At 40.1% G+C, this 26,368-nt stretch overlaps 1 protein-coding gene across 1 annotated transcript in view; it reads right to left on the bottom strand.

The window, feature by feature from the left end:
• SPECC1 (sperm antigen with calponin homology and coiled-coil domains 1) overlaps positions 1-24,385 on the bottom strand; it is a gene marked incomplete at its 5' end in the record, with an annotated part of 40,070 nt that extends 15,685 nt beyond the window's left edge. The window contains 9 exons of the mRNA XM_009695505.1: positions 3,315-3,417; positions 4,366-4,516; positions 8,228-8,309; positions 9,591-9,691; positions 9,911-10,056; positions 19,266-19,444; positions 20,002-20,075; positions 20,757-20,964; positions 22,818-24,385. Of these exons, the coding sequence (XP_009693807.1) occupies positions 3,315-3,417; positions 4,366-4,516; positions 8,228-8,309; positions 9,591-9,691; positions 9,911-10,056; positions 19,266-19,444; positions 20,002-20,075; positions 20,757-20,964; positions 22,818-24,385 (2,612 nt within the window). The remainder of the gene's footprint in view (positions 1-3,314; positions 3,418-4,365; positions 4,517-8,227; positions 8,310-9,590; positions 9,692-9,910; positions 10,057-19,265; positions 19,445-20,001; positions 20,076-20,756; positions 20,965-22,817) is intronic.
• Between the last annotated feature and the right edge of the window lie 1,983 nt (positions 24,386-26,368).

Here is a 26,368-nt window from a genome sequence, read left to right as displayed (position 1 = left end):
ACAGTTTATGCAATCCCACTTTCATAGTCTTTTCTCGTAGTCATTAAACTGAACTTCCACTTTATTTTCATTCTAGCAATTATGTTTTCATGTTCTAAATAATTACTCTTTCTGCTTAGAGTTCACATCTTTTTAATATCAAATTACTGTTTAAATAAGGATCTTAAAAATGACATAGCAGATTGCAGAAACATAGATGCTTTCATGTTTCCCCTCAGTTGCTGTAAACTCATGCAATTTCTTTTTATAAAAAACAAACAAAATCCTCCAAGCCACTACTAATTTGTGTTGCACTTCTCTCAAGTCCCTCCAGTGTCCCTGTCTTGGTTTATGAGATTGCCTCCTGGGGAACACACTGAAGTTCAAAGCCAGGGAATGTTCCCACTGTAGTCAACGCAAGGGTATATGCCAGGAGCAGGATGTAAATTTCTATCTATAGTATAAGCCTTGTATGGATTAAAGCATTTAAAAAGTGGAGCCTTGTGTGCTGGTCCCAAAGTCTTAACCCCAGATACCTTCCTAGCTCACTAATCCAGCTTTCCTCAGGGAATCTGGGACATGGGTAGTGGCTGCTACTGAGAGTATCAGTTATTCTAATCCATTTTGCTCATACTGTTTAATGAAATCTGGTATCTTCATAATTTAAATAGAAAGTAATCTTCCTCTTCCTCACCAGTACAGATCAGGAACTGTTACTAGATCTCAAAGGCAGTACATTTTGCCACTGAAAAAAGAAGTCAGGCAGTCAAGCAGCAAGTCTTTTATTCTCTCACTCTCTGTGTCACAGAGCTGAAAACAGTTTGCATCCAAAGTTATCTGTAGTTCTGGGCTTCATGTTAGAAAGAACACGACAGATTACACTGGGATTTGCACAGATGATGCCTCATGGACAGGGGTATTATCTATGGAAAAGAAGTCATGCACGTCATCAGGGTTCTGCTCAGTGGAGTTCATTACCTCAGTCCCACCATTGCAGTGACTAAGGCAGGAAGGAGGATGACGTTCTTTACTGTACTCCAGCTCTTTGTACTCAAGAATGACAAAAACTCCCTGTGGAGCTTAATATCAGCCTTATTCTAAGAGTGCAAGGGTCTGGGAAAAGCAAGTTCAAGAAGAGTTAGTGAATGTACCGCAGAGAGTGCAATGGGAATGAGAATCTGAGGAAGAATGTCCAAGAGATAATACCTCTAAATGAAGCAGTGAAGATAGAGAAGCAAGGCTCTCACCATAAATCAATACCATGTTTGTCCTTTAGTTCATCTGACTTTAATTTCTGCCCTGAGATCTTACAGTCTGGGTAATAAGGCCCCCATCACATCAGCTTGAACTTCTCAGACTCTCTTGGATTACACAGTGTCAGTGCTTTACCTGCTTGTTTTCAAAAACTGCTGAAAACTCATTTGGCTGCTTTAGAAAGAGTAACAACAGAGGACAGCCATGAACAGAACAAGAGCCTCATCAGCGCAGGAATGAAAACAACAAAGCTTCTTCTGAAACATCATCTGGACAGTCACGTAGCAACAACACTCCAGCAGCCATATATAAAGCAAAGACTTCCACTGTCCTCTGAAACATGGACATACTTTCCTCCAGAGACTAATACTAAAAGGAAAAACAAATAGACCCGGATTGCCTTGCATACCTCCTGGGTGGCCTGCTATCTGATACACAGTTAGCGCCACTATTTGGGTTCAGCATAGAAAAACAAAACTCCTTTTCTCTTCTATCACAGAGGGAATACTTGTCACTCTTGGTGCCAGTCTGGTACCTACAGAATCAGGGCTCTATTTGCAAAGCCACATCATAATTTCTAAAAGCAATACACTTAGTCCAACTTGGGTGTAATCAGAGAAAGAAAACTACAGGCTGACTCTTCCAGAACACTTCTAACAGCAAACTCTGGGAAGTTAGATTGTTTTAAGAGAAGTGGAAGCAGCTCACCATATGTGCCATTTGAAACAAAAAAGGGCAACACTGTCAGGAGAAAGTGTTACTCAATAGATGGGTTTGCTGACTTAACAGAAGTTAGACTTGGAAAAGTTGTATTTCATTAATCATTTTCTGAGGACTGGATGGGAACGTTCCCACACACCTTCAAATCCAAGACTAGGACAATTTTAGTTGATGTGGTATAAAATAAATCAACACAGCATAAAGCATACAACTTCAGGGGATAGCACTGTGGCCTTTTAGGCAGTATCACAGAACTGGAGGTTGAACACTAGCCCTGATTTTATTCTTTCTAAGGTGTGTCTAAAGTCAAGAGCTTCTCTGATACCTGTCCTGTGAAATTGGTGCAAGCCAGATGAATACGCCAGTGCTAAGAAACAACTGAAACCTTTACAGATAAGTTTACTTAAAGGGAAAGCTACTGTCTTTTCTTCCAAACTCCTGCACCTGGCAGCTAATGTTTCATAAAGAGCTGGTTGTTAAGAAAAAAAAAATATTTTATTATTTACTTTAAAAGCTGGACTCTGCTTTTATTAAAGACTTGCTCCAGGGTGCATATCATGTGGTGATAACTGCTTTTGTCTTCTGCTCTAAGTAACAAACAATATTATTCTTAAGAAAGAAAAATCTCAACATTATATCAAACCAAGACTATCCTGCACACCCAGCATATATCACAGGCTGAACTCTTGTCTATAATTGCCTTCTACAGCTCAGCTACAAGCAGAACCAAAGGCCTAAATCAACTACATACAAACACTAGCCAGAGCTTGATAAGCACAGCAATGGCCACACAAGAAATGGACAAATCATTATGCCTGTTGAACAGTGAAAATCACTCTGCAAAGAAATAAGACATTCTCAAGCAGTCAAAATTTGCTTTGTAAAATCCCATTAAACTGCAGCAGATTAGAAAGAGTGGGGCCCCAAGCTGCAAACTTCATTTGGGCAAGGCCACACAAAGAAATATTTCTTTGTTTTTACAGAAATGACCAAGGAAAATAACTCTCACAATAGCACATCGCCCACAGTCGACTACAGAAGAAAAAAACATTAGAGTGTAATTTCAAAAATGATGCCAAATTGAAGCTGCTGCACATATACACTCTGTTTCTCACCATCAGCGACTTTTGATGCAGTAAATATTTTGGGTTTTGTATACAAATTACTTATGACAGTGTTGTATTAGGGACTGCAGTGTTAAAGAAATCTGAAGGAAGAGGATGGAAACACCCAGAAGCAGTAAACATGCAAAAATCAGCAGATTGAAATACAGATATTTAAGTGACATTGCTTACTGCATACCTATAGGAGAGTGATGAATTACTCTCTAGAGAAAAGGAAAAATGTACCTATTCCCTTACCGGGTAACCTTCAGTCTTCTTTTGGCACCATTTCAACAGAGCATTCCTCTTTGAACCACCATACTCCCGAGCCAGGGCTGCCAGTGGGTCCTTTCTCTCCACACTAATGCAGGGAAGCATAAGGGAGGAGAAGATAAATATTCTTGAAGTCTCTTATTTTTTACTAGTGTGTAAATAATATCTTTATGACAAAGCAGAATGGCAGCACAGATGAACCAACCTACAATACCTTTCAGAGCTTGCATTCTATATTCGCCCTTAGATGAGACAAATTCAGTTGGTATCACTGCATACAAAGAGCTGAAAAAACAGCAGCCTACGGATATCTGACAGCATGCGTTAACCCAGCATTTCTGCTATTATTTTCATCAGCTTTACTTATAAAATTTTCAAGTAACTTCTTTGCTTTACACATTGAAAACTAGGATTTAGGGTGTAGAACTGAAAGAAACTATCTAAAGAATCTGTAACACGAAATTCACATCCAATTGAGCTGCTGCAGAACCAGTTCTTGAATAAAATGAAAAATCTGGAAGCTGTATTGCAGTCAAGGCCTCACGGACAGTTAAAGGCCAAAAATCAAAACACCCGCATTGTCTCCTGCCTACAGCTTCTACTGTTGGAAATAATGGTGGAGATCAGAGGAAAATATATGCTTTTTCTCAAGACAGAAGAAAATTATGAGTCCAGCTTTCCCTTAGACCTGAAAGCTTTTAGTTTTTAACTCACTGTAACATGCAAGCCTACAGTAAGATAACGAGAGTTGACCACTTATATACAAGAATTCTGTCACGTGTACAACTCAGTGGCTCCTGAAAGCTTGCTATTCTTATTTTGTCATGATTGCTCATTTTACAGATAATTGTAGTTATCATAATCTGAATTTTGATAACTGAATCTGACAGAACCTGGTAATTCTGAACCAGATAGACTAGCCAGCAGAATTTTCACTGGAGACAGGGGCCCACCAGATTAAAACATTCATTTTAGTGCCAGGTAATGCTGTCAATCTTTCCAGTGTGCTGTTTCTCCCAGGAAATTGAGTTGGTACCTGAGTTTGCTTTGGGGTTTCAAGCTGCTGGGGTTGGAGGTAAGCATTCTGCTGCTAAAGGCCATAGGGGGTTTGCTCAGGGATTCCAGGGAGGGGCTTTTACGGAGGTAATGGTCTGGTTTCAGCTCTTCATTTCTCCCCTTCAGAAGGTCTGTGGGAATTAAAAAAAAAAAAAAAAAGCTGTCAGTTTGCAGTCTGAGGAACTTGATTAATCACTGTCCTGCCACCCAGCACACAATATGTAGTCTGTTGTTTTGATTCTAAACAAATGTACTCATTTGTTCATTAAACACACATGGGGCTAGGAAACCTTGAGCAGATTAGAGGTGATCATAACAAGGAATGGCTTTGATGATTTCAACAGTACAGACTGCCTGGTTTCCTGTGATTGATACTCCTGCTGGGGGGTAGGGGCCCCAGGTGAATGAGGGGAAATACCAAAATCTACAGTCTTAAAGGTTCAAAAGCTGATTGCCAGACATCTTCACCAGCTGACTGACCAGCCCGAGTATAATAATTTCTTTTCTGCCATTAGCAGATTTGTAACAAGAAAGCCTCTTGTCTCCTGAATACAGCCCAGCTCAAGGCAGCAGTAAATGGCACTTATTATCACATGATTCTTGGTATCCTATCTGACAGAACTTTGGGAAGTGTCAATATATTCATAGCAGATGTATCTATATTTTTATTACACATATTACATATTTTATATAATATTTTTATGATATATATTTATATAGGTGTATATAGGTAAAATAAATAAAATCAACAAAATCAGTAGCCATAGAGTCCAATGTTCATAGGTTTTTGAAGAGAAGCCAAAGAGATCATAGAAATCAAATTATATCCCTGGGCATATCAATCATGAGGTAGAGCAATGTATAACACAGGGAAAGTTGGCTGCTTCGTTTCTGTAGACAAACTGTCAACAAGGCAGGATCTATGGCCAGCATATTGAGCTGTTATCAAAAATTAAATGAATGTGGAACACAACTTTTTCTCCTCCTTTTAAGTTATCTCCCTATGTTACTTATCAATTAATGCCATATCACCTGGAGGCATGAATTCCTTCTTATCTCAGCTGCAGCAAAGGCTAGTATCACCGAATCAGTCCTAAATTTCTTTTCAGAAGTAACTGGGGTGTGTGTATCAGCAGTTGCCAGATGAACATATCCTTCCAACAAGCATGGGGCTGCCCTTGCCGGCTCCTGAATTTTGTAAGACTACATTTGCAGCTGCTGAGAGCTATACGCATTTCTGCACCTTCTTTCCACAGCATAAAGGGCTGCTAAGTTCCTATCTATTAAAGTCCAGATGGAAAAGGACAGAATCTAGTCCCAGAAGATTGTCTCATTCCCAGTAGCTTGGCTGTTGGCAGAGCTTTGTTGCATTGAATTGCACAGACCTTCAGAGTCAGGGTCATCCTTCCTTCCACTCACCTATCCCTTCTTTGAGTGCACCATGAACCCCTAACAAACAAGAAATAGCACACAGCATACTTTTAAAAGGTCTTTTTGTTGGTTTTCCACTATATATTCCAAACGTGTATGACACTTCTAGCTCCTCATTACATTGGATTTATGGAGAATTGCCTCAAATTTAAAGAGCCACACCAACCAGACAGGCAATCAATGAATGATTCTTGGGACTGTTTTAAACTTAAGAATATTCTGCTTAGAGAAACATCTACTGCAAAAGGCACACCAATAAACAAAATCTGAGTATTATGAAGAGGAATGCAGGTTTCTTACTATTTTATAAGGATAGCAAAAAAAAAAAAGCACTGCTAAATTGTCATTATCATAATTGGACTCGCTAATGACATGGTCTAATTAGGAAGTGCTGTGCCAGGATGCGTTCATGGATAGTACAGAAAAAGAAAGGGAAAGGAAAAGGAAGGAACCCAGATAGGTATAAAGGCTATCGTAAGCATCTAGCTGGAACGAAAAGAGGGAGAGGATGAGGGCGTATTAAGAATCATTTGGAAAGAGAAACAGGATAATAATCGTATGAAAAATATGCAACATGATTAAGGAAAATCACATTCTGTTAGCACTATCTATTTGCACTATTTAAAGAAACTTTATGGTTACTAGTTTGAATTATACTGTAGTGTCTGAAGCAGTGGAAGTTAATAGTATTCAGTTTTGTACTTTCAGTCTCACTTGCATGAGTAATATACTTCCTCTGATGCATTTTTGGCTGCTAGAAATTCCAGGACAGAACCAGTAAATCTCTGGTTCTAAATGAAAAGATCATAGCCAAAGATCAATGCTTTCTGTGAAGAAATACATTCTCCTCTCCACCGATGTAACATTTGGGTCATATTAAGGACATCACAGAACCCTGCTGTGATACTGGTCAGATAGAATCAGCCAGAAGATTATTATTATTATGGAGACTACTTCACTCTGAATTTCCTTGGGGATATTTTTTAATTCAGTGTTGTTTGCACAGGGCTTGGATCAACTGCCTTCTGGGATTATTTAGATTGGAACCAGAGCTATTACAACTTTAAAGTGAGTAAACCTTTGCTATGGATTATTGGAACTAAATTAAACCAAGGTACAAAGAGAAGCTGTAAATACAGGAACTTGTTAGATAAGCAACCATAAATTTTTACCATACAATGGCTAATAAAATACCTGTTGATTTCAACAGATTTTCTCAGAACAATTGTCTATGGGTAATAACAGTAATTATCCATTGCCTGAAGTGGGATATTTATTATTAAGAACTGGCATTATATTACACAGTTAACAGAAGACTTCACTCTACAGTAAACTGGCAGAGATTAAAAAGGTCTCGTGTTCTGTTTAGGATCATTGTATACTGTCATGCGAGACACTGTCTGGAAACCAACTGATACAAATAAGTAAACTCTGTTCCACTGATAACTTCTGCTTGCTTAGCATTTAATTCTGCAGGAGAAGCCAGCAGCGTAGACAAGCTTTTATTTGTTTATGCTGCCATCTACTCTATAACCTGTTTTGCTGTTCAGATCCAGTATCTCTTCATCTTTGAATGATGGAAGGGGAAGCTTAGCAGCTTATGTGAAGAGTCTAAAAACGAAGACAGGTTCTAATTTCTCTCCTGTACTAGCACACTACTGCAGAAAATCCAGTCTACTGATAAAGAAGTTGTGACTGATTTTTTTTGTCCCTCCCTGCAATTTCACTGAAGGAACATAATATTTCATCTGTCCTTTATTAATTCAATAATCTGTTGTTACCAGCTTTGAGTCCAATGTAACAACTACATTCGGGACTAGACAATCAAAATAAAGGGCTCTAGAGAAAATGGGAAACAAACACTGGTAGAAAAGAATATTAAATGACAAGAGAACAAAAGCAAAGTGTGAAATAAAAACAAGCGCATCTCTCGAGAACTCTCAAAACAAACTATTTTGAGCCCAAATATGACTGCTCCTAAAACAGTCACATTGGTATCTGAAATGTTTGATGTATTTCAAATGAAGCTCAATTTAAAAACAAATAAACCCTCAAAAGACAGTGCTTTGGACTTGTTCCAGATACATACATATTGAAGAAAATCCAATCCTCTCCAGTTCCACAGCATGGATTAGAGAGGTGCCACGGATACTTCGGAATAAAGAAGGCAAGTTTGTGTTGGCAAACCATAATAAATCAGCTATTTTTCAGTTTTCCAAGGCTATGATCAAGATGGGAATGGAAACATGAAAAAATTAATAAGCTCTCTAAAACAAAGACTCTGAAGACACTTTTTCATGTTTCTTTTGACCATATGAGAAGAGGAAAAATGGCCCAGGCAAAAGCCAACAGTTAATGACAAGCTTTTGCTACTAAAAAGAGGCAACATTTGTATGTTTACTGCAACTTACCTGCAAGAGGAAGGTCTGAAAGATCCGTGTGTCTGGCAACGCCCTTGCTGGTTGGCTTGGTATTATTATAAACAGAATGTCTCTGTGAAACAAACAAATGTACAAAAGATAACAAAAAAAAATACTAGCCATCATGCTTAAAAAGGCATACAGAAAGAAGAGATGTTTCTGCTTTCTCAAGATGATAAAGCAGAAACCTTTCAACTAGGTATCAGCTGTACGTAGATCCAGATATAAGGTTGTGAAAAATAAAAGGACAAAGGGACACCATTTTTAGCTGGTAATATATTAGTTCCTGAACTATTTCACGCTTCTATTTGCACCATTTTTTTCTTGCCAAATATAATCTAGTGTCACAAACCCAAAGTAAGAATGCCTGTTCCTAACCCTGCCTCTGTCCCCAGCACCCCAAATTGTCAGTCAGAAGGATTCTTGTCTCCGCAGCCCTACTGCCAGTTTCAGCATTAATACTCCCTCAGTCAGGCATTAATAGAAGGTTCCCAGACCTCTGTTTAATGCCATTCTTTAAACTTCCTTTGCTGATTCTTTGAAGGAAATGTGCTCACACATTTGTTAAGTAGTCTTTCCAAGTCATTTGATTCTTCAGAACACTCACCTGAACACCCTAGCCTCGCAACTGTTTTTTACCCAGATTCAGAAGGGGATATCCTGTTGTAAGTCCAGTGACCACCCAGTCAAAAACAGACAATGGCTTCTCTAGCCTACAAAAGTTAGCAGTCTGATTGTATGCCGCCTTCAGCTTATATGGAAATCAGGAAGCACAGTGCATTTGCTTCTCCACCGTTCACAGAAGCAGTATTTCCAATAGCATTGCACCACAGATTTGAAGAGTGCTAACAGAAAGTTAACTAACTGGTGCAGTGACAGAAGTAGTACTACATTCCAGAGCAGTTATGCTTCAGTAGGAAAAAAACCAAACTGTAAGAGCTTTTCATTCAGCGCTGCATGAACTTACTGGATAACTGGGAGCATACAACTTAGAAACTTACTATCTCATGTCTCTCAACTGACATGCCAGCTACCTAATTTAGTTTGATGTTTCTTGTAACTAACTCCCAATAATTGAAACCTATCTTCTGGTGAACAGTGATTAAAGTTCAGAATTGTATTCCAAAGAGTTCACATCCGTCCACTGAGACCTCTAAACTGAAGTCAAAGACAAACTCACTTTGATCCTTTTTGTTAGTACTACAGCATTTGAAGTTTCATAGCAAATAAACAGATGAGTTTCCCCTTCCCCTTATCAACATATGCACGTTGGCATGCTAAAGCTATGTCATGCTGTAGCAAACACTGCACCTACCCATTTTAAAACTACAAGGATGGAAAGAGCTCCCTGTACCTGCATGGGGGAAACAGCAGCTGCTGGGGCTGTCCTCACTGGAATTCCACTTAGAGGGCTCCTGGGGACCTTGTGAACCGTGATGTTTTGTCCAGTGCTACCTGCAAGGAAAAAACATGGAAACATTTGCATTTCAAACCCAACTATCTCCCTTTTGTCAGAACAGGGAACCACTAGCGTAGTGACATTCCACAGATAGTATTTATGCACCAAGCACTGACAGAAAATATCCATTAAGAAGCAAGAAGCACCACAAAATGGCAAAAGTTACCTGTTTGCTGCTAGAAAAATTTTTACTACAAAATACAGTGTTCAAGTACCTGAGCATCCTAAGTCAAATGATTTTATCAGTGACTTCACAGTGGCTGCAGATTCTGACGGTGTGGGAGATGCTCTGCTAATACAGACTCCTTGCCAGCGGTTGGTTGTATCTGCCTCTAGAGATTCTACCTCTTCAGCTGCCAGCCTGCAAAGCAGAGACGAGATCAAAGTCAGGGGCAACAGGAAATGCAAGCAGAGATTAAAGGTCTTTACATGTAGTAAGGCAAATCCAACCACGCACACCTTTTATCGTAATGCCCAGAACATGGGCCACTCATTAGAATGTTCATATTCTTTTCTTGGAGTCCTTAGCAAACATTAAATCATTGAGTCTAACAAACTTTTCTGCATTGTTAACCATTTCATCTCCATTCCCCATCCTCACATGGTATGGAGGATTATCACAGGAAAAAGCAGTTTGATGAGACTTGTGAGTGATCACTGATAATTACCTGAAGATGGGCTTTCAATACAGCACAGGGGCCAAGGGGCTACTGTGGTCCTCAGTGCATAATGAGGAAAGTAACCAAAGAGAAAGATGTTATTTTACACTCTATGTTTTTAATTGGCATGGCCACTACTGGAATAGTTGTTACCAGTTAAAATGCTATAACTGAAAATAAAATAAGTAACTGGACAGGGCCCAGATGAGAGCTATAAAAATTAAACCAGAAAAATATACTTCATAATGAAAAACTTTGGAAACTTAACTCTTACAGCTTATCAACAAGGACATCTGCTGAACAAGTAAACCCTCAATCACAATCCATAAGCAGTTATATGGGGAGTAAAACTGTTAGGCGCTTCAACCTAGCAGACACAAAAATACCAAAATTCAATGGCTGGAATAAAGATAGACAAACAAAATAGAAATAAGACTCGTATTTTAACAGGAAGGATCATTAAGTTACTCCATTGAAAAGAAATTTTGAAGTCAAGATTAGGTGCTGGACTTACAGGAATTCTTACAGGGAAGTCCACAGCTGTGTTAAACAGCGTATGTAATCATACACCGTAACTGTTGCTTCTAGTCATGCATTTTACAGATCTGGCTGATGTTGCTTAGCACTGACACTGTACTTACCCAGCAGCTCTCAGGCAGACTTCGAGTGTAACTACCTAGCTTTAGTTTAGGAAAGCTGCAAGTAGACAACAAAGTCTAGTCACGTAAAAAGAGAGTATTTACACATTACTCTCCTGATCTCCTAGCTGCTGAAGAAATTCATGCTGATCTATAGGTTCTGAGTTATCACCTCTTTTCCCTACTCTTAAGTACGGTAGGCACCAAGAGCTACATGAACATGAAACCAGAAATTATTAAATAAGAAGGCTAGAGGACTCCATCCAGAAGGTGCCTGTGTGGTTGAACAACTTCTGTTGAGCTAAAAATAGAGCTAAAAATAGAGGTCACAGTCTTTTTCTTTCCTTTTTGCCAATACAGTCTACAAAATGCAAGGGGCTAAAGGGTGTTAATGAACAAGAGAATAAGAGGGACTGATGCTTCTATTTTTGGCAGAATTTAAAGAGATGTCTTTAAGCAGACATTAGCTATTTCTTTGCTAATTCATTCAAGTTCCTTGTGTGCCAGAGGAGCCTGCAGAGGCAGATGGCTAGAGAAAAAGCCATTTCAGTTCCATTCTCCATTTAATCCAACAAGGAGGAAAGGCAGATTGGGTAAGATTCACTGAACTCTGAAGAAGCCAGTGTTTTGCTGCCTAACTTTAAGTTCTACCTCTCACTTTTTCTTCTGAGGCTTCATAAGGCATAAACAACAAATCAACAGGTGATAGCATCTGCCCTTTAGTTATATGAAAACACAAAAGCTAAAGGAGTCCTGCTTCTAGTAAAGCATGGAGGAAGGATAGATTGCTGCCTTAAGATACCAAGCCACCCAATACAACCCATTACACATTCAAGAATTAAATACACCCCTATGTAAGAGTACCGTCTAGTTATCCAGGTAACAAGGGCATGCACAAGGTTTGCACAGTATTATCAGAGTAAGAAAGGAATAGCAAATGCCTGTAGGCCAACTGGCAAATCTTGAGAATAAGGCAAGCCAGAGGTATGCTCTAAGCAGTCACCACCTCATTGGTTAAGATTTAACTCTGATAACAGCTCAAACCTCACAAACTAGTCTCCTCAGTCTAACCTTTGATTGCAAAAGGATGCAAACATGTTAAATAAAGTTAGAGTAACTAGACCAGCCCGTATGCTGTGCTACAGAAAAGTCCATTGAGAAATCACATGCCATTATTCTGTCATTGTACAGAGTAATTATGAAGATTCAAGTGCCAGAGCTACTACCAGTTCCAATTTTGTTAAGATGCTTCCTGTAATCTTAAGTCTGTATATTTGTAAAAGGCTTCTAATGTACCTTGAAACAACCTCCTAGGTTAAACACAATCACATCAGAAAACTGAGGCGTCTCATGCTGCAAACCTTGGCATGAAAGGTAGGAAGAACAGTGCTGAGACCTATTTGCTTAAACTAAAACCACATACGTGAGCCAACAAGCAATGGAGTGTTATGAAACTTGGTGAGTACTTTCCATTTTTAAAGAGAAAAATCTGTATGATAAGGGGATGCATGTATGTGTACATTTATGGGTTTCTTAATAGAGAAGCAGAAGAGTAAAAGCTTAACTTGCAGTGGCAAGCCAATTCAGGAGGACAGTATAGGAGGAACGTGACTTAGAAAGACTAATGACAAGCCATAACTTCAAACCAAAAATTACTCCCTATGCACAGAACTTATTCAGCTTATTATAGCTTAGGCCATCCAAGAAGACTAAGCAAGCTCTTCTACAAAAAGGATGGATTTGAACAAAACATCATCTACTGCTGTACGCTTTCCTTGAAACAAGAATGAATGGTTTACATAGATAAATGCTGCAAGTGCAGCTGTCTTAAGTGGAGCAGCTCCAGGAGGAAGCAGAGCACTTTAGCCACAAAGGAATTAAAACGTGCAGCCCTTTTCACAAAACCACTGCCTAGTTTCTTTCATTCACTGGTGAGACAAGTAGATGCACTGAGCTTTTCTCTAATAGCAAGCGTTGCTCTCCTTGTTTTCTAGGTTTGGAATATGTGGACAACAGACCACCAAGGTGCAAATTTTTCTGTGCTTAATGTATAGATGTTGGCAACAGCAACCTTCATGTGTTTGTGAAATTTCTAAACTGCTCTGATGACCTCTTTGTTACCGGTGGCCTAGGGCCACAGAACCATATTTTCAGAAATAATTACTCTGTGATCTAGTCTTTGACACAGTCCTATCATTGTTGTGAACCCTCCTGAACTCCAAGGGACACAAAGAAGAGACACACAGCTGCTGATGCACAGAACAGAAGAGAGGCCAAGGGCAGGCAGCAGACAATTCCAGACACTTAAACATTTATTTGGCACTTCAATATATATTTCTTAAACATAAAAACCAACATTCAACAGCTGCCAGCACAGAAAAGAAAGGCAACACGTGTGCATATATGCATACACTCCAGTAGCACGGCACAAAGGTGAAGGCCATGCCAAAGCCAGGACATCCCGCAGAATTCTCTACTAGCTCAGCCTGCTCTGAGACCAGGCCTTTGCTAGATCTTCATATCCAGAAGGAAAGGATGGGAATCCCACAGCCAAAACATGAAATTCCAGTCCTGGAATGAATTCTGATGATTTCCTCGTAGAGATGGTGACTTCTGAGTTTCTCCTTAGCATCCAAGTAAAGCTCTCTCCAGGTGTCTCCAGTTGCAAAGCTGAAGTTCAGCAAGTTCTCCCTGATCATTGTATACTTCACCTGAGTTAAGGGTATGAGAAAGAACCCTTTCTGAGAGGATATTTACTAGGGGCTTGATATATTAATTTCTTTTCCTTCTGATCGCTCCATCTGCAATTCTTACAGCCAGGACAAAGCTCACACGGGACACTCTCTGTGAAAGTCATAGCAGGACATGCTCCTTGGGCACCACCCTGCTTCCTAACACACACCAAGTCAGACATGCCACCCAGTGGTGAGTGCCTTGTCAATACAATATTAAAAATCTGAAACCATCAAAGCAGCTGATATTGAAAAAGCAACTTCATGTTTCTCTTCAGTTTTCCTGCTGGATTTCAGTAACAAATCACATGAGTTTGTGTGTCTGTATTTATACGTACTGATCTCTATGCATACACGTATGTAGACACACAGAGATAGATCTATGAATATACTACTACATGGAGAACTCAATGTGTATGTGCATTAAATTTTAAAAGTTAGACATACACACTCAGTTTTATTTTTTGCTTAAGTTGAAAATGGCATGTTTGAATTTCTGTTTCAGGGCAAATACCCCCATCCCTCCAAAAAAGCCCTCAGTTATTTCAGTTCCCCAGATCTCTGTGATTACTTCTTGTGGCCTAGTTGGCTTTAGACTAATTCAGAACTTTTTCCACCTCACTGAGTCTTCTGAAGAGAGAAGCCTTCTGAAACAAAGAAATAGGCTCTTGCCCATGGGGAAGAGGTGGACCTGAGTAGCATTCACACTTTGTGATACACTTGACTTTTGCAGGGCAATAAAAAACTGCAGGTGCCTTCTTGAATTGAAACTTCCCTTTTTCAGCTGCAAGTTGAAGGTATGTCCTGAAGTGTCTCACAGGGCTGGCTATGCATCCATTCAGGGCTGTGTTAGCCGGTTGAGATCAGGCACCTATGGAGATACAGACAACAATCGGGGAAGTTATAAGATGCAACACAATGCCCATTTTGAGGTACAGCTCTATTTTACAGTTAATCATCCCATCATCACTAAATAAAGGGGAAAGGAGAAAATGCTGATGTCGTTGCTAGGACAGTTGAAGGGGTGCCTTAACACTCCACTAACTTGGCTTTGGGACATGATGAGTAAACAACAATACAAAATACAAGAGAAAAAAAAAATATCTATGTTGCTCGGATAGGAAGAAATTAAGTATTTTAAGCCAAGGTCTATTTTACAGTTAATCATCCCATCATCACTAAATAAAGGGGAAAGGAGAAAATGCTGATGTCGTTGCTAGGACAGTTGAAGGGGTGCCTTAACACTCCACTAACTTGGCTTTGGGACATGATGAGTAAACAATACAAAATACAAGAGAAAAAAAAATATCTATGTTGCTCAGATAGGAAGAAATTAAGTATTTAAAGCCAAGGAACTAATTTCAAAGGAGGAGGACAGTAGCGTTCCCGGTTTACCTCTCCTCTAATCATTTAGGAGTATTCGTTCAAAATGGGTACATGAACCTGTCCAGGCAACTAGAGTTACTCTGCTTCAGTCAGAGTTTCTGTTTCAGAAAGTTACACCCCTTACACCAGAGGGGATTGAATAATCTCCATCCAGGTTAAAAAAAAGAACACACAAAACACCAAAAACTCCCACAACTCTGAGGAGTCACCAAGTAGAGCAAACAAACAATACTTCAAGGACCCTGCTCTGACATTCTAGTTCGCTTACTTTCAGGGAGAGCCGAATGAACTATCAAACCTCTGTAAGACAGAACAGCTGCAAAACACAGGCACAAATGAGCAGCACATCAGCACATACAGACTGACAGTAGGGTTTAATACACATAGAGTACAAGCTTATTTCCAGGAGAAAAAGCATGTAACACTGCCATGCTGTGGCATTTGAGACTTTAGGAAGAAGAACAGAAGCAAATTAGTGGGATACATCACAAGCTTCACTTCAGGCTTCCATTTGAAGATTTGGTTAAATATTTTTTATCATTCTAAGAAGTTGCTCTGTTTTCTGAGTACTACTCCCAGCCCAATTGTCTTCCCTCCATGTTCTTGGTTCAAGGCACATAATGTTATAGTGCCAAAATAATTTTGAGAATTTGAAGGGAGAGTCAAGGCAAGACCTTGAAACTTTCACTGCTGCTAAACACTGTATTGCCAGAAAGGCTTGGAAATGGGTATGTAATGAAGCCAAAAAGAACCATCCATAATTTGGGTACTTTCAGCAATAACTTTCTTCCTTTATGTTACAAACCCAATATAGCATTTTTTTTTTTTCACTACTTAAATTCATTTTTGTAGCTGTTTTAGGATCAAGTATTTATCTCCAAGGTGAGTGTTCTGAAAAGATGAAACTTGCTACAGGATCATAGGATAATTTAGGTTGGAAGGGACCTCAGGAAGTCACCTAGTCTAACTTCCTCCTCAAAGTAGTGTCAGTTTTGAGGTCAGGCCAGGTTACCTAGGGTCTTGTCCTGTCTGGTCTCGAAAGCCTCCAAGGATGGAAGCTATATAATTTCAATTTCTACTACCTGTGAGGAGACAGTTACACAACATTGGATTGTAAGTTCTTGCCTTTTACTGCAGGGAAGTAACATTAACTAGGACGTAAAATACCATAGAAGACTGCCTGAAACACAAGTTAATCAATTTGTAGGTTTCAGTCAGTACTAACTTGGGACAAGTTAACTCCTCTCTTCCTTATTCCATGTGTTTGATGCTGGTCCAACCTCCCCCCAACATTCTTAATCATAGAATTAGACATTTAATCTGTGTTAAAGATACCTTTGGGAGGCTCTTACCTTCATTCAGATGAACTCTGATGACCTCATCAGGATTTTTTCTGCAAGTTCTTTGGCTGTTCCTGAACCAAAAATGACTTTTTGTCTGATTAGAAGAATGTAACGGTGAAATCAAACTTGGAGGCAGGAACTCAGGCAGCCACAGGCAAACATTAAAATGGCAGGATGTCGTAGGAGATAAAATGGCTTCAAGATCAATTTATGAGGTGGAGTCTAATGACTCTTGAGATGGCTCAGATTTTGCCAAAAACTTTTGAGTAGCAAGCTATTTGGAAGACACATTTTCCAATTGGAGCTTAAAAATCAGTCAGGAAACTTTCACTAGGGACTGTCAGATATTCAGCTGAGCACACAGCTGCTCAGCATTAGCAAATACGAGGAATACTTTGTAGACTGCTTTAAGGCATCATGCTACAAACTGTTTCTACCAGTGCTGAGCATGCATTAAAAGTCACCGCAGGTACCAGAATCTACTGCTGATTCTGAGGAGTAGCATTTGTGAAAGCTGACTAAAAGCAATGATGAGAATATCCCCCGAACTTTCTCTGTGAAAGAAGCCGAGGTGCTGGGGAAGACAGTGACCTCAGGAATGTAAAGATAACTAGGAGTGCAGAACTGGCTCTCAGCAGGAGATTTGGCAACTTTGAGAATTTGTTTTATAGGTCAGTACAGTTTTAAAGTGTCGGTGTTTAGCTGTTGATCACTGGTTTGTTTAGACAATGACTTACATAGGCTTCATTACGTTCTCCATACCACTCAGTACAGAAGTTTTCCACTCTCTGCATGGGCACTGTGAGTCAAATTAGTTATACCTAAATTGACAGATGCAAAACTTGGTCTCAACACCTGTCTTTGAAAAAGAATAACTGTTGCCCACTGCAGACAGTATATCTGGCTCTATGACCAAGGTAATACTCAAAGCAAGATATGCATAGTCAACATGATGCAAAGACAGACATATATGTACGTGAAAAAGAGGGAGACACAAATGCCAAAACTGACTTAATTAAATACATGTCTGAATACCTCCTTCTGGAACTATCTATGTATGGATTCTGGGGATCTAATTTCAAAAGCAGTATTTGCAGCTCAGGCTTCTTATGCCAAAGAGCTGACAATGCAGCCATGTTCCTTACACATGGAAGATAAATATCCCAGTTTGCAAATTAGCAGGTCATCTCCTATTCAGTTTAAGTATTATCAAATACATCTTCAGCCTAAACAACAAAAGAATAAAGAGGGGAAACTACAAGTATATGATTCCCACCCTTATATATAGACCCCGCTCTAAACAAGAGAAATTTAATTAAGAACAAATTAGGAATGGAAACAGAGCCCAGAACTTAACTACTGTCTGGTAGTCATTTAGTCTGAATACATAGTCTGTAATAGCTTTTCTTTGCATCCACTGGGGACTCCGATAATGAAACTGGAGCTTAAATACATTCCTTCTTTATTTTTCTGAAAATTAGTATTTCTGTTCCTTCAACCCAGGAATTCTGATCCATACACCTCCGCACAAAAGCCTTCCCATCTTTTTACTCCCATCTACTGTACAGCTGCTGTGGAAACTCCTGAACGGAAAACAGTGAGCAAATATGTGCAAAGCTGGACTGTTATTCCACCTGAAAGAAATGACAGGATTCACTGTGTTCCTGTGGCTATTCTGCCAGTGGCCATGAATCTAGTAAGAGAGATTAAATGGAAAAATCTAAAGGAGCAAAATTAATTTGGCACACATTTTTAATTAACAGTATGACTGTGTTATTTTTGTCTTTCTTTGTTCCCCATGTACAAGTTCTCATCACTGCAGCTCTGCTGGCTCTGCTTGCATCAAGGCAAAAAAATAAGAGTAGAGCACCATCTTTAGAAATTTTGGTTCTTCCTTCTAATACATCTTTTGTTTTCTATCTCTCCTTATTTAGTACTTCGATTGTAGTATGATTTTTGGAATGAAAGGTGGTATATAAAAGGTCATGCACTGCATAAAAGCCACATTGTAAGGCATCTGTACTGGTTCCAGATTCAACCGTAAAAGTCACTTTTGTTCTTACCATGCCCCCACAGAGGGAAGCCCCACATATACAGCTTACCATGCTAGGGTATATCTCTTTCTTTACCAGTTCACAACTACTGGTTCCCCTCCAACCACTGATGACTACAGCAATTTACAGGTGGGTCCACTGCATGACGAAGGTGATTCTGGGCTAAATGCTAACCACATTGCTGGCCACAGTCCAGACCATTTAACACAGCTAATCACATAACAGGTTTCAAATTAAGGACAGGACATGTGAGATGAGGAATCCTAGAACTTGCATTGATCACTCAGTCAACACATATCAGACTTGCAGAACAAAGCAGTCCAGCTAGTCTTCATTTTAAATTGAACATATACAGTCCTTGACTCCTCTCAGGTTAAGTAGTTCTCTTCTGGATGTCCAATTGAATATATGTAGCCAATCAATCTTTTCAAAGATGGTTTAATACAGCTGCCCATAGAGTTATGAAGGCAATAAACCACAGTGGAATACTATATTGAGAACAAAACTATAAGAGGACATTGGCAATTGTTATTACTTAATATTTGCTGATTAAAACCTTCATGGCCTAGTTGACGGAACTAGATCACCAAAAAGAAAAAGAACAGAAACATCTTAGAATAAGAGACAACAAAATCTGCCAGAAGAGTTAAAAACAGACAAACATGCACATCCAAGCCAATGAATAGTTATTGACAAAGCACTGTTTGCATGCATGTTAGCAGTCAGAGATCAAATCTTGACCTTTGTAAGTAACGAACCTGTTGCTGCCCTTCACCTCATCCAGCTCCTTCTGCAGTCTGGCGCTCTTCTCCTCTTCCTCCTGAAGCTTCCTCTTTACCACACGGAGCTCCTGCTGGGCTTCACACTTAATATCATTAGCTACAACCACTGCAGTTTGCAGATCAGCTTGAAAACGTCTCCACTCTTCTGTATCTTCCTAGAAAGAGCAATTAGAACCCCAAACTGTTTGCTGTAAAAATGCACCTGAGCTGAGCACTTAGTTATTGATCTCTGCTTCAGTGACCACAAGCAACCAGGATTTCACCACAATCTCAAGATGACGCCGACCTCAAACGAAATACTTGCCTCTTTACACAGTACCAATGAGACTGCCAAAGAGGAAACTGGTGCTAAGCTCCCCACTCCAACACAGAAGTACAAAGTTCCTCCTATAGCTATTGATCGTTCAGACTTGCAATACTACTACAAGTACTGTTGCTGAAAAGAGCTCATTGCTACTGATGATTCACAAAGCAGCAACGGCTGTTCCAAAGTCGAAGTTCATAGGCAGAAAGCGGCAAAGTAACTTGCTAATGATGTATTATACTTTTTCTCCATAGGCAAAGAAACAGCTAGAAATGAATGAAGAGAACGGAGAATGAAAAGATGTAGAAAGAACTTTCTACAATTGTTCTAGAAAAATACAATGCTTCTCTCAAATCCAGTACTGCAATAAAAGCTCAGCTTAGCTTCGTCAGGGAGTCTAAGCCTTACCTTCATTTGCTTAGTCAGAGCCTTCAGCTGCCTCTCAGTATCTTGTTTTTGTTCTTCCAGCTTCATTGCTTTACCTAGGAACAGTAAAAAAAGGGAGAATATTATTAAACACATAAGGGCAAGGGTGAAAAGCGAAAATGGGAGGGCAGAGCAGCCTATTTGGTTTTGCTTCTAGTAATGCCACTAAATAGGCTAAACTGAAACTATGATACTCTGTCAATGCATCAGAATTGGAATCAACAGTAGATTTATAATGCAAACATCTCGGAAATAGGCAACTATTTTGAGGCATTAAACCAGACTTTTAAATTTACAAAACTACATGTGCAGCATCACCCCTTCACTACACACAGCCCTGGAGCACTGGAGGTTAACACTGGCAAGCGAAATGTGCTCCCATTCCACCAGGTGGCGGCTCCCCTTCCACAACGCGACAGCAACCTCGACTTTACCACTCTTCCTAGTGCTTTTTCCCTAAAAGCCCTTCAAAAGGCCAGTAATTCCAGTTTCTAGAATGGGCAATACATCCTTCGCTGAAGAATGAGGCCTGGAGACTGCCTCTAATATTATTTCTACAGCACTAACTGTTAAAATAGTGACTTTTGTGCACGAAAGGAATGGACTGGCCAAAATTGGAAAAATTGTACAGTGAGGCCCTTGTCACACATATCAAGACATACCTCCTCCTCCCTGCTGCAGCCATAACTAAGCCCCCCGAATAAGTTCGCATAAATCCTTTTTTCAGCTCCACCTACTTTCTAGGTCACTGATGAGCTGGTTATTGTGAAGTTTTATAGCACGATGTTGTTCCACCTGGTCCTCCAACTCAAAAATGGTCTCTTTCAGGTTTTTTATATCTGCTTCATTCTCTGATGTTTTCTCTTGCAGCTTCTGGCTGGTTCTGCTCAGTTGCTCAGCCTGTCGGTCACACACCTCCTTCAGCTGACCACATTCATTCTCAGCCTGGAAGGGAAGAAAGCAAGCTGCAAGTTTGCCTTTATTTCTTAAGAGATATCACTCCTTAGAGATTTTACTGGACATCTCATAGACTTAACAATTGAACCTGTGTTCTAAGCATTGTGTAAACTGAGTTTCAGTACGCAAATGAGATAGTTTCAGGAAACACAGATGAGCTATGAATGTCAGTTTTCTTTCCCTGTAATAAAGACAGTAAAACAAGATGCACAAAGGAAGTTAAGTTCTCTATATGATGACCATAATTCCAAACCAATGTCTGCAGGTAATGAACAGAGAGGAATTATATTCCTGGAAAGCTCCACATCTATTTATGTATCACATTATGAGAGTGATATCACTACCTTAGGGCCAAGACAACAATCAGTTTGTCCACATTAACAATTTTGCTGCTTTTGCCACGTGCGTTTTCAATGCATTGTGAAAACATACATAGTAGAGCTAGCTACTGCAGATCAGTATATTTCTGGACACAGGACATCTGGAATTACTGAAGGGGGAATCTGCTGCACTTCAGTTTGTTGGCTCAGGCCCACAGATCAATGCTTCCAGGTTTGGGGGGAGATCTCCGAGCATGAACAAGTTATGGAAAAGCACAGCATAGGCTGCCAATTCAGTGAGCAGCACTGGCACAGCCTGACTGAAGGGCAGCCTTACAGAAGCCTGTGGTCTTGTTTGGGTGTCACAAATAGCCAGTAATTCAAGGGAAAGGAAGAGTAAAAAGGAGGAAATCTGTGGTTTCCAAACCAAGCAATAAAAGTTCGGTACAAAGTTTGAGCACTCAGCAGTTTTTCATTTATTCTTCATAAACTGCAGCTCCAGTAAGCACTTGGGAGCTTCCTCTACTAACTCCATTTGCTGTGGTCACCTATTTAATCTGAAAGGACATCTGGATTTCCTAAATCACTCAAATCATGCAGGTGCTTTTTGGCAATGCTCTCTTCCTCAGCAACTAGCCAACTTTACTATTCTTCTCATGATCCCCTGCCCATACAGGAAAGGCTGCACAGACTATCACTTGTTCTGCAGCGGTAGGACATAATCACTGGTTTGTGCTTTATTGATACTTTTTCTATGACGTCTCTCATTGCAGCTCTCTTCTGAACATCTGGGATCACACAGAAAATAGAAACAGTAACTGACTTAAGCTGAGCAAAGCTACAAACTATCAAATGAGGCAGAGAAAAACTGTTCTGAAATAAATCCATTTTTTTTGCCATTACCTATCCCAAAAGAGAATACTTCTCAGTTTTGTAAAGATATTTTAGTTTTATGAAAATAATCTCATCTGTAGTTTGACTGTGCATCATTAGTCATGTTGCTGTAAATATCAGCTTCACTGAGCACTAGCTCACGTTCTTGTGTCCCCATGACCAATGACACCTATAGTACACTACTAATTAAGCATGATTAGTTATTCAGAATTTAATATTCACTGATAACTACTCATACCTTTCTCTCCATCTGGATTACCAAGTGATTTTCACCAATTTGTTCACATAATATCAAAGTAATTTTTTACTGACCTGTTCTTTGCTCCAAATTTGATAAACACAATTCTATTTACTAAAATAGTAAATTCTGCAGAAGATATTAAGGGAAATTAGTATTGAATTTGTAAACACAGCTATGCTACCAGTTATTTCTGAGAAAATACACACATAGCAGCAGAAACAGAGATAATATCATACAACTCCAGCTTCCATTCAAAACTAATTCACGCAATTTAAATCCTGGAAACTTACAATCAATGGCTCAACAGCGATCTAAAGACCAACAATTACCTATTTATGGAAGGACAGATAAACAACCAGTATGTGTAACAGCTGTTACTGCTTTACCTTAGATAGCAGACCCTGAATGTGCTTCAGTTCACTGTTTGCCTTGAGCAGCTCTTGTTTAAGCTCAGTGCAAGATGCTTCCAACTGATCCTTTTCTGCATGGGCTACTTTCAGCATCTCTTGCACCTCAGAGTTGTCAGTAGTACATCCCATCACATTGATTTCTGCAGCCTTTTGTTTCTCACTCTCTAACTGAGTTTTGAGAGAGCCATTCTCAATTTTTAGACCTTCTAAGGCAATTTTACAGTCCTCCAGAGCTTTTGTCACCGTACTGCTGCTCTGCTGTTCCACTTCTAGAAGTTTAAGGAGCTTTTCATTTTCTTCTCTGAGGCTTTTAATCACCTGCTGGGCATCTTGATGCTCCCTTTCTAAGCTTCGTAGGCTGCTGGTTAACTGCTGCTGAATGTTGAGCAATTTCTCTCTTTCAAATTGTGCTTTTTCAAGAACTTCTGCACACTTCTGTTCCAGTTCAAGGATCTTCCCCTCCTGAGCTCTGCTTTCTTCATTCTTGGATCGCTCTTGGAGGAGAGTCATTAGCTTCTCATTTTCTTCGCTCAGTTGTTCTGCTCGCTCTCTATGTTGACGAAAGGAAGTCTCCAGAAGAGCTTTCTCTTCCACTAGCTTCTCATTTTCTGTTGTCAGCTCCTGCACCATTTGCTGTTGATCTGACAGCTCCTGCAAAGTGGCTTGTAATTCTTCTGCTGTGCTGTGGTGATTCTCCTCCATTTTTTGTATTCTCTCTGTAAGAGATGCAACAGAAAGGTCACTAATATTGTTTGGAGAACTTCCTGTAGTGGAGCATTTAGAACCTTTGAAGTGGTTGCTGTTGGAGGATGTTGGCCTGGAAGGTACATCTGCTATATGTTCAAAATCAGATGCATCGGGTGACAAGGAAGCTTTAGTTACATCACTGCTGGAAGAACCTGAATTGCGTAGTGCACCCCCATTCACATGCTGCCTGTGCTCATCCATTTCACCTCTCGACATGTTTTTTGATGGGCTTCCAAAACTGGATTCTTGGGTAGTTGGGGTTGGGAGGCTGCTGTCACCTCCACTGCTTGTCGTTGTGTCCGAGAGAGGAGAGTTCTCTAGATAAAGCAATTTCTCTTTCAAAGCACGATTTTCTTCTCCCAGGTTAGCAAGCTCTTTTTGAAAAGTCCTGTTTTTTTCCTGAAGGGTCCGTATTAACGGATCTATGTCAACAGCTGATACTGTTTCTAAATTTTGGTTGGAAGCACCCATTCCTTCAGCGTTTAGCGACCCTTTCTCCTTGCATTTCTTCAATTCACAACGGAGTTTGGTAATTTCAGAATCTTTTGTCTTTGCTTCTGCCAGGAGTTCTTTAACCTGGGATTCCAGAACAGCCTTGTCACCAGCTTCATTCTCTTGCTTGGACTTGCTCGTGGGGCGCACGTGTTTGGTAGGAGTTGGTGTACCAGAAGAGGTGGGGCTGGGTTGTGTTTTCCTAGCATTGGCTTGACCACGCAATACGGCTCGCTCTCTGGATACAGATGATGATATTTCCCGGGGCGCTGGAATGCCTGTGCGCTTTGCAGCAGAAACTGTTCCTTGAAGAGAAAGGGATGAGGCAAATTGAGTTAGTTCATAAAGAAAACAAGTCACACCACAACAATGCTAGAGCCTAGAGCAGTCTCAGAAAAAAAAACACCTGAGTGTTTGAATAGGTTTAGTCATGACTGAGTGTGTGGATTCATGTTTCAAAGGCTTGTATTATTTTGCATTTCTTCCTCTCTCACCCCCCGCCAAAGAACACAGTCTGCTGAACTTTTTCCCAGTGTAATAATTTAATATGTAGATCCTCCAACACATGAACTGCAACCCCCAATAGCAGGATATTAATTATATGAAAATAAAAATTGTTTAGATTATTTTATGAAATGCTGAATTTAAACCTATTAATTTCTGGGGAAAAGTTCAGTAACTTAAGAAAAGATACCATCTTTGAAAAAAAAAAGTATTATCACACATGAGTATTTTATCACACAAAACTAACATTTGCATTATGCTCCATTTATGCATATCATCATAAAAAAAGTCTGAAATATGCTGACTGCAGATTCAGTGAAATAAAAAACTCTTCTGGCACTTCTAACACTAAGACAATTGTGTTCCTGCAGCTTCTTGCAGAGATGGACAAAAGATTTTTCACATTATAAATTCCCATCATCTTACTAAGGAAGAACAAAAGGAGGTTAGAAAGTTGATGCTGTTCTGTTTGGTTGCTGATTTGTTCCCCTTCCCCCCCCAATCAACGTAAAGCAAAGCATTCTGTGATTACAAAGGAAATAAGGTTTCCAAGCTGCTGATCTTCATCTTCCGAAGCTCTCTCTTGGAATATGGGACCATGGTTACTGAAGAAACAATAAGAGCCATCCTAACCATAAAAGTACTAACAAGCTGGTTAAAGAAAATAAGCTGGTTTAAAAGGGAGGTTATTATATGTCACTACAAGTGGCAACACTATGAATTTAAGTAATTCCTGTTTTCAGGACCCTACTCAAAAGAAAAGCCCTAAAGTACAGAGCCGTAAAGTTTTGGGATACAGTACAAGGAAGAGATATTGTCCCATGTAGCCACATAAACAGGATGCAAGGGACAGTTATGCAAACAGAAAGGGCTAGTGAGCCAGTGTTTGCAATAAAAACAAGTTCCAGAAAGACTCCAGGGGAAAATCCTAGATCAATTACATCTCCCCACGTTTGGGAGGCTCTCTTTGCTGATACACATGTGCAGCATTCACAGAAAATCAAAGGGCAGTTAAGACCAAGGCAGGGAGAAGACTCCATGCCTTACACAGCAAGCAACTTCATAACCCTCTCGCAGCATTTTTCACACTGAGGAAATCTCAGTGCAGTGATGCACTGTCAGTAATGCAGGGCAGTGAAGGGTTAATATTAACACCACCCAGTTTGCTCAGCATCTCTTTTGAAGAATGCACTAGGTTTACAAACCCCACACAAACAGGAGCCCCTCCTCCTCTCTCCCAAACACACACACTCTGCAGCAGGCACAATAAACACCCAGAGACAAAGAGCAGCTGAAGAAAAGACCCCTGAACACAGAGGCGCTGTGCTGGGAGGAGAGCACAGAAAGGGCTCTGTGATGGCAGGGGCAGGATAAGGCCAGAGACAAAGGCTCCAGTGTTTATGGGAAGAGATAGCAGGGACAGTCTGGCCGGACAGCGAGCAGCCCACACAGCTTCACTTAGTCATCTACAGCTGGAGGCACCAACGGAGGAAGGCCCCTCCGGGCTCCCCAGTGGAAAGTGCAACCCAGGCAGAGATGGGAGTTTTTCCACCGCAACTCAAATGGCCACTGGTGCAACTCCAGACCTGAGAACTCACTTCGCTTGGCAGAGCTGAAGGCCCCCAGCTCACTGCTCGTGCCATTTCTTAACCCAAGGGCTCCCATCTGCCAAGGTCTGACACCTGTAAACCGCATTCATGCTGAGCTCAGCAGATAAGCAAAGCTTTCAATGTCGGATGCAGCTAACACTGTAAGATGAAGCCCAAGAGGAAAACCGAATGGAT

This window comes from Cariama cristata, unplaced genomic scaffold (genome assembly GCF_000690535.1).
Source record: "Cariama cristata isolate BGI_N322 unplaced genomic scaffold, ASM69053v1 scaffold4692, whole genome shotgun sequence".
Taxonomy (NCBI): Eukaryota; Metazoa; Chordata; class Aves; order Cariamiformes; family Cariamidae; genus Cariama; species Cariama cristata.
Note: the sequence above shows the minus strand (reverse complement) of the source record. Positions and strands in the feature narration are given on the sequence as shown.